At 42.6% G+C, this 9,349-nt stretch overlaps 1 protein-coding gene across 1 annotated transcript; it reads right to left on the minus strand.

Moving 5' to 3' along the window:
* Positions 1–7,013: 7,013 nt before the first annotated feature.
* LOC121597422 lies at positions 7,014–8,496 on the minus strand. Its single transcript, XM_041923156.1, has 2 exons — positions 7,607–8,496; positions 7,014–7,535 (listed from the first exon to the last, which is right to left on the minus strand). The coding sequence occupies exons 1-2, from the start codon at positions 8,396–8,398 to the stop codon at positions 7,278–7,280; spliced, it is 1,050 nt and encodes a 349-aa protein (XP_041779090.1). The 5' UTR covers positions 8,399–8,496; the 3' UTR covers positions 7,014–7,277.
* Positions 8,497–9,349: the final 853 nt, after the last annotated feature.

The following is a 9,349-nucleotide window of genomic DNA, read 5'->3' on the forward strand; positions in this document are numbered from 1 at the left end:
GTGCAGCGCAAGATCATGTTACGGGAAGAGCTACATGGTGCATTGAATAAAATACCTGTCTTGGGGGGCTATGTTTTAGACTGAGAAACTTGAAAAGGGCTGCAGATTTTAGATAGAAAACTCAATAAACAGTCTTCTTCTATTTGGCGGCCTATACAGGCTTTCGAGACCTAGAGATTAATCAATAAACAGTATCGTAGTATAAATGTCCTTTACATGGTGACATATATATTTTTTTAATTTAATATAAATTTCAATTTCAATTTCAATTTTTAATCAAAGTAATTAAATATTCAATAATTCCAAAATAAACTATATAAATAAACATTACTTATGCCATTCATTTCGTAGCGTTTGAAAGGGATTTTTTCATTTCTGTGTTTCTTAGTACTTTTTTACAGTTCGTCGTTCTTTCAGCTAGTGTAGGAGTATCCAATCTTATAAATTACTTGGCCTCATTGCTCTGAACATGACGTTGTTGAGGACCATTTTGAATTAAGCTTTAGCTAAACGATAAATGTTAATATTTCGTTTTGATAAGAAGAATTTAATTGAATGTTTGTATAAAATAAAATTATAAACTTTTTATTTTAAACATTTAAAAATCCTCGACACGACGCGTCGTGCCTTTGAGAGTCGTAGTTTGACTATGATTGGCTTTCGGCTGGACGCATCCCCTATAATTGTCAATAATGAAACAGAGATCTTTGCTAAATCACATTATTTGTAGTAAAATGTGCCATGCTTGGAGCTTTCAAAAACAATGTTGTATTCTGTGGACTATAAACATCGTAGAAAGCTCAAAGATGAGTCTTAAAAATTTGAGACTTGGAGCTGGATTAAACTAACACGTAATACACAATAATCTTCGAATTAAATTATATGTTTCAGTTATAGAATGTTATGTTATCATTTTCTGTATTCATTTCAACATTTTTCCCCGACACAATTTTTTTCTTTTGCTATTTAATTGCTAGCATTTTTCATTTATTAATTTTATTTATGTCTTAGTAAAGTGCATACCGTTTAGTGTGTTTTGAATAACAGTATATGATTTTAATACAATATTCTATTTTTGGGTGCATTGAGTTGTCGCGAATGAAGTAATACCATTAATAAAAACATTGCATTTTGAGGAGGATAAGAAAAAAATAACAAAAAATTGGAAGTAGTTTTTCACATCAAATGAAACCAACCGTTCCCGATCCTAGCACTGCACAGTTTTTTTCCCCCATAAAAGGATACAAACCGTTGCTTCAGCGTATGACTTATGCTAGCACAGCTCTGCCCCAAAATAGTACCCCTGCCAACAGACGGAACGTGATTTATAGAACGATTTCTTTCTTACCTTCGTTCCACCTCGCGCGCACTTTTCACCTAGCAAACGCGGAAAATCCTCCCAACCAGTGCGTGGATGCGGTTTTGCGGGTACCAGCGCTACGCTGTTGTTCGTCTATGTCACCCTGAATAATGGTCTCATCGATCAAGCAACGCTACCGCCGATAGCCGATGGGGCTCTCGGTCGGAAGGATGCGCCGGGTAACCGATTAAGCGAGACACGGCGGTGGGCCAGCATGCTCGGGTAGGCCGTTTTGCTACGCACCAGCGCGATCTTGTCCGCTGGTAATAAATGATGAGTTCATTGGGGCGAAAAATTAAGATCGCCTTCGCTAGTGTACGGTGCGGTTAGCGTTCGTGTTGGTCGTGTTGCCTGAGGATGGTACGGTGTCTAGACGAACGTTTAACCTTTTCGGGTTCGGATTAGCGCAGTGTTGATGTTTGCCCTTGCGGTTAACAAGGTTGGGGCACAATGCCCGGGAATGTGAAGACAGAGATGTTTCGTACGATTACATCATAATCCTTGTCAGATTTAATCGTGGTTTTAAATTTTACTGATTGTTGAAACTTCAATTTGTTTTTAATTCAATTCAAGCGCTCTCGATCGTAAACACTGCGAAGCACTAATTTTGGAACATTTTTAGAACTGTTTTAGAACTTTAGTATAACATCCATTGCATACTTTTAGGCGGTGTCAATAAATAATTAACCTTACAGAAATATGTCTCTTTCCTCACTAATTGCTCATAAAACTCAATCAACACACTGCACAAAAGCCAAACCTTTAAAAAAGCCCATTTGAGCTGAAACAACAAGCACCTAATTCGCACGCTAGCTGCGTAGTTTATTGTATTCCTTTCCTACCATTGCGAAAAAGTTATAAAGCGATGAGTCAAGCGGGAAAATTGAGTACCAAACTTCAGCACAACACGCAACACAGTATCCCGGGTTGCGCTTCCATACGCGCGTACCGTTCAGTTGAAGTTACCTTGCGTTATAATTTATCAAATTTGGCTTCGCCCTTTCGCCCCAACCCATGGACGACCCCTTCCTTTCGGTATTGATGAATAGCGAGTGTATCTTTTTCATTTATTCCGCTCTGTTCGGCTTGTTCCATCGTGGGTGGCAAAAAATCTTGCTGAAAGAAAATCTCCACTTTCGGTAAAGATATTTTTGCACCGCGTCAAACCGATTCCAACGCGGGAAGGAAGTTTGATCAAAGTTGGAAGATGTTATTTTCTCCCCGTCCCGGCCAATTCAGCTATTTTAGCGTTTATTTTCCTTTCGCGCGTAAACGGGCGATGGAAGGAAGAGCAAAAGCTAACAAAAAGCAGACACTTGTGGAAAGAAGGTACGAAAAGTGTTCGCTACACCCTCTTCGAGCAAAGCAGGCGAAGAGATCCGACCGAAAAGCTAACAATTCGTAGCAGAGCGTCTTGGTTCTCAAAGCTAAAAATAATCAAACTTCTGCTCGATTTAGCTTGAGTGAGGCAGATGAATCGGTGGCGCTTGATTGTATCTCTGGAATTCCCGGTTAATGTAGCACGTACTGCGTGTGAGTGGTTCAGCTGAACCGCCGTGGCTGCGGTTCCCCGGGCCTTGAACCGTCGCCACAGAAGATGAGGTGAATGAAGTTGTGAGTGTCACCTTTGCCGGTGTTTAATTTTGTCAAACTGTTTTCCTCCCGCCTGGTGTTGAGCAAGTGTGACAGTTTTGAAAGCTAGGTGACGTGTGTGACGTCTAAAGCAGGGAAATTTGGCCTTCGTGTTATCATTTGGTTGCGTTTTTACTTCCGTATGCATGATTGATATGTTCTTAACCAGGTAGCCTGAAGTTAAATGTATGCTCCTATCACAATACCACAAAGAAAGGAAAGAAAAAAGAATCTATGAATACACTTTTGGGGTCCATTTAGGAAAAGAACGAGAAAGACGCCAACTGTTCCTTTTTTCACTTCACGACGTTTACCGGTTTTGTAAGCGTAGACGTTCTAATGCGCTCTAGCTCGAACACCGACTAACAGTACGCAACCCGCATTACATACAGAGCAAAAGCGCACAGTGTATAACTCATACCACACAGTCAATCTAGTCCTCGGTGCGCTGTTCCCCAACAGCTGACAAATGAAATTAATTTGCCTTGAGTCGATCATCATCATCATCATTCTGCAGCTAGGGCGTAATTTGAGACTATGCATCATTAAACATGGTAATAGGTTAGCAAAACGTTTGGCTGATAGTTAGGATGCAAACAGACAGCAACAGCAAGGGAATACTCGTTGGGCTGTGGTGGGCTGGTTGAAGGTTTAATTAAAACGTAACAACAAAAACTCGAATACCAAGCTACCTTTCCCTGTTCCTAAATGTCCCTTAGCTAAACATATGTTTTAATTAATTAGTTTAACTAACTGCGAGTAGCGTCCCCTTACAACGATCGGCTTTGTTCTGTGCCAAGTTTATCAATATGTTAATTAGAGAGAATCTTTACGGGTTATTACACTTTCATGACAAATCGTAGTCAACTGAACCGGAGTGGTTTTGGTGAGTGGTTTACTAATGCAAAAGGGCGGCATTTCTGCAATCAAATCAAGCGTATCCACATCAAAAGAACTGCCCACAACATGTTTTGGAATAGTTTTTAGAGAGCAAAACTGCCTTTCATGTTTGATTCCGAAGACGGAGAAATGGATTCGAGCTATCAAATCTCGCACTGGAACCCTTTCTTCCTTTCTTCTTCTACCCTTTAAAGCAACATTCAACACATGTGCCAAAGGTCGGGCATTATTATTCGAGGTCGGCATGCTGCGGCTTCCGGTTGAAATGCCGGCTACTGAATAATAATCTCGACCCATCCTGCGTGTCTTCAGTTCCATAGACACTTGACACGGAATCGATCGGCGAGTCGGGTCGGTTTGTTGACCCAAAATTCTACTTTCAACCCAGCAGAGAGCTTACGTTTTGATTGGAGGTCCGTTCTTGAATGTTTGCTTTCCATAAGGAAGCCTTTCCTTTCCATCTGGAGCTAGATATCCTCTTGTGATCTTTTCAAAACAGCTATGATGTCAGCGAGATTACAGACAAAGAAAGTGCACTGTTCTTGGTTTTGTCGTTGACGCCGTTTCCTGTCAGCACAGTGACAGGCGCGGGGACACTGAAAGGCGGCTTCTTAAATACATCAAACTAACATTATGGGGCTGGCAAAGGATAGAGACAGAAAAAAATTCCAACCCCGTTCTGAATCTGAGTCCAAAAAAAGCATAAAACACATGACAGGGCTGGCACAGGAAGTGTTCCAACGAAATGGCACCGAGACGCATACTGACATCTGAGCACGTGCTCGTAGCGAAGGCACGGTGGTGCGATGTAAGAAAGTCCCAAAGAACTAAGCATAAAGCGAAGGATTGTATAACAGTATGGAAACGAAAGGGGAGAAAAAAAGGAGAGAACGAGCGAAGGGTAAAAACTCAGCTCACGCACCGAGCTGCATCGTGTTACGGAATCGGTTCCTGGAATACCTCCAAGTGAAGTAAGGATCCGTCCGCTTCTCTTGCTGCTTGTTTCCTTCCTTCCACACTCAAGCGCACAAGTTGAAAAACACAACAGAGTCTGGCACTTAATCGACGATTATGGAAACTATGAAGCCGGCCAGGGGCACTAAAGCGAGGGAAACGCAAACAACCTAGGCATGCCAGTAGTCCGGATGCTTAATCTGCATATTTGTGCTGTTGCATTCAACTTTTCGAATTGGTGGTGTATAAAACTAGGAGCAAAGGGCTGTGTAGTTGAAACCGGGAGGGTTGGATCCGAGTTGTAAGCAACAAGAAAACACTTTTACAAAAACACGACATGCAGCACGGCGCTGGGCTCGGGCAGGTGGGGCAGCAGGCTAAAAAATGTAAAGCACTGTCTGTAATGAAGAACAAGTGAACTTTGGAAGGTGTTTCAGAAGGGCAAAAGCATGCCTCACAATGAAGCTAGCTAGTGAGCTCATCCTTCACGCTGAACAACAAATCACTGCAGCGACGTGAAGCGTCGGTACAAAAAGAAAAACAGCCTGACTATTGCAAACGGAACGGGTTTGTTTTGTGTGGAAAGTAGTTATTTAGTGCACAAAAACACTACTGAGGGAATGGTTTTGCATACGCTCTTTTGGAAGCGCTTTGTCGGATATGTTTCTAGTTGTTCAGGTCCTTGTTCAGGGAGCTTGGCGACAGTTTTTGCCCCACTCGCGTGTTGGCATCGATTTGCTGCTTAATCGTTCGTGGTGTTCATCCGACACCAAGGATAATAAAGATGTCTTCCTTTTTTTTTAAACAAAAAAGATCGGGTGTCTGCCAGTGCATCTCATGAAGAGTTTTTTTCCCTATTGCATTTAAAGGCTTCAATCGCTTACATCGTCTGAGAAAGGAAACATTATCCAATGAGGAAAGCGTGTCTTTAAGGTCTCGCTTGTGTCTCACGGGACAATGTGATAGAAAAACAGCTCACAAAAATGAATCAATGTCAGAGGCGTGAATGGAGGAAGCAATGTTCAACATTACATAAAATCCATATAAAATTGATGATTTCAGTCTATTTACTGCTCCATTCAGGCTTAACTTGGCGCAGTCTTCAGCCATATGACATTATTTAAATCAATTCAACGACTTGTCCACTCAGCTGTATTTCTCTTACTGATCTGGTGAGTTATCGGAGTATTATCCGGATTGATTAATAATTGAAAATAACACTTCGGGTAAGCTCAAACAAGATTTGAATGCATGACAAGACTTATATTAGGTCGTACGATTGAACGACTGTACTCTAGAACTGACCAGATGAAAGACAGATTAAAATATATAGTTATAATAGGTCCTTATTCTAGGAATGGATGGCATTAAGCAACATTTCTGCAAATTAATAGGTAGCTACATTAGATGACATTGATTTCAGCTTGCATCAGTTATAAACCCAAAACACTCGTTTACAACACGAATTGTAAGACAATTCAGATGAATTGGTCTTGATTGAATTCCAAAGAGTATCTATTTGATTCATGGGAGCCGTGATGTACCCGTCCCCGGCAAAGATGAAAACGACTTCGAACGAAATTATTTGAGTAACACAAACATCAACATATACGCAACTTTAAACGGTGTCTGAGGGCCTCGAGGTGGCGAGTGACACTTGAGAATAAAACATATTTCCCCATCTCACGACCAATTTTTCATCTGCATACCAATTCGGTTGAGAATCGCTAAATCAACCTTTCCATTGGACAATTCAGCTGATCCTACATTAGTCTGGCCGCTTTGGGCCTATCCTCATGCTAATCCTCCAGAGGGCATACATTTTCAAATTTGAGCGACCGTAAACTGCTGTTGTGACTTAAAATAAGGATATTCGAAAAGTATCTTCAAAAGTTAATGTAGACAAGACCGATGGAGATTTAAGTGCATTACTTTGCTTTTGTATATATCTTTTTACACAGCATCTCCAATAGTTTCAAACTTTGCCATCAATCCTGACATTATTGCTAACTGAGACACCTTGATATCATGAATTCAAGACTCATATCATTCCCAAGATTGATTGGCACTGTGTGTTTCGCGCAACTGTGCTGAAGAAGAACCCAAAGTTTTCAGCTTGTCATCGTGAGCAGTCCAACGTGCTACAACAATCATTCAACGCCTCGAGTATCTTATCTCTGGATCTTTATTTATGGGCATTCAACCCCTCAGAGATATACCCCCGTTTGGGGGTATGTCTCGCACGTAGAGACCATGTAAAGTGCTTCACGCCAGCAGCACACCATCGAACCGTACTGTTTCCTAACGATGGAATCCCGCGCATCACGCATCAGATCGACCAAAGTGATCCGAGATCACTTCCGGATGCGGTCACAGTTGCAAACAACGCGTGTCACAGACACTGTGCGCGATGCGCGGGAAACGCATGCGACTAGCTCCCGAGCAGATCACGGTACGGCTTCATCAGCCTCAGCAGAGTGGTGAGCGGGAACTGACGCGCCGCATCTCCACCAAGTTTGGCCAGAAAGTCCGCCAGCGCACCGTGGTAGTGGTGCAGCAGGCTGTCCATATTGTCGCGCCGGAACTGTTCCCCGGCCGAGATGAAGAAGAAGTAGCACAGGTCGAGGATGGGCGAAGCGTACCGGGACGATTGCCAGTCCGTCAAGATAACCCCCGTTGCCACGTTGTTCTGCGAACGATACGTTATCGTATCAGAGGAAAGGTAATCATAGCGGGGCTCTCTCTCCCGATGTGACTTACCTCGTTATGCGAGTAGATGATATTGTTGATCCAGCAGTCACCGTGCGTGACGACACAGTACGGTTCGGCGGTGGCCGGATCGCAACACTTCTTCAAACTCTCAAACACTGCATCCTTCACGGCGACGATACGCTCCTGTTCCGACTCGAAGCGCGTCCTCATCGTGATCAACGCCCGATCGAACGATTCCTTCATCAGCGTGATCAACGCCGAGTCCGGCTGTCCGGCCCGCTTGTACTGCTCGAACAGCTCCGGCCGCTGCTCCTTCATCGCAAACGAGAGCGCATGCAGACGGCCCAGCTGCTCCATCACCAGCCGCGTATGCTCCACGTTGATCGGTTCCAGCTTGTCCCAGTCCCACTTCTCGAACGCTTCGTTGTACTCCAGCATGATCAGTGCTTCCGGCTCCGGCGCATCCGTGTTGCAGTGTGCCAGATAGCACTTGGGCGTCGCATAGAACCCGTCGCCCGACTCCTCCGCCAGACCCTTCTCCGCCTGGAACTCGTAGAACCCGTGCAGCGTTTCACGGTAGAAGAAGCACTCGCGCTTGAACAGCTCGAGCGAACGTTCGTCACCGTTCGGCGGCACCTTGCACCACAGCGTAAACTCCCGATCGTCCCCGTTGATGATGGCCTTGAAGACGAAGCTCACGTACCCGTCGCACTCCAGGCGCGTCTCCTCGTCAAAGTCGACCGAAAACAGATCCGGCGTAAAGCCCTGCTCGACCGCGATCCGGCGGATCGCCTCGTACACGTAGTCGTTGAACATGGGCGTTATCTTACGGTCGGCCATGGCGTTTGGGTTTCTGCTGCACTGAAGACTACACCGCACTGACGCACTTGAGACACTGCTAATGTTTGAATTGACACAATCAGCCGTCGAGTGAATGGTCTTAAATAGGCCGGGTTGGAGTATGCGTGCCAGCGCCAATTCTCCCCCTTATTAGGGGATGAATGTGGTCGTGTAATGGTATTTGCACTGGAGAGCGTCAAAAGGGAGCGAATAGGGAGCGTTTTTTTGGGCGGAGAGTTGCTGAGAGCTTCACATTCCCGTATGTGAGCGCCTGGGTTTATCTTATCTCAGCGCTGCGTGTCGATCGGTGCGTTTGACGCATGGGTTGATGGAAAAGTTGAAGAGCTTTATATTGACGAGATTTTATTCGCCGAAGTGTTAATTAAGCTTATTAATTTTTAATTAAAAATGCAATGTACAATAAAAGAAGCTCACTGAACATTAAATGTAAATAATACTAAACAAATTAAAAATCGAGAAAGTTACACAGTTCCAAGTTTCTTTTATAAAATATTATCAAATATCATAAACTCACTTTCTAACTTATATTTATGTTCTCATCTTTTGTGTCATATTTTGTTTTCTTGCTCAAATTCTTAGTTCAATAATTATGCGTTTATCTATCATGATAATTATTGATTAATTTACTTGTTTATTTTTATATTTCTTGATCCTATCCTTATTCTAATAACTATGCGATTATCTTACCTCGTGATTATTTTATTGATCATTATTTTATTTTTCATAGAGTGTCGATCGACAGATTGATTCATCACAAATAAATTACATTAAATTGAATAAAATTAATTTTATTAAATTTTTCAGATTAGATTAAATAAATAAATAAAAATAAAATCGGATTAAATAAATAAATAAATAAATTAGAACAATTGTGATGAGCCAAATGAAAAATGTGATGTACCACTCAATGTTAAATAATTGTTCAATATT

The sequence above is a fragment of the Anopheles merus genome, chromosome 3R, assembly GCF_017562075.2.
Source record: "Anopheles merus strain MAF chromosome 3R, AmerM5.1, whole genome shotgun sequence".
Taxonomy (NCBI): Eukaryota; Metazoa; Arthropoda; class Insecta; order Diptera; family Culicidae; genus Anopheles; species Anopheles merus.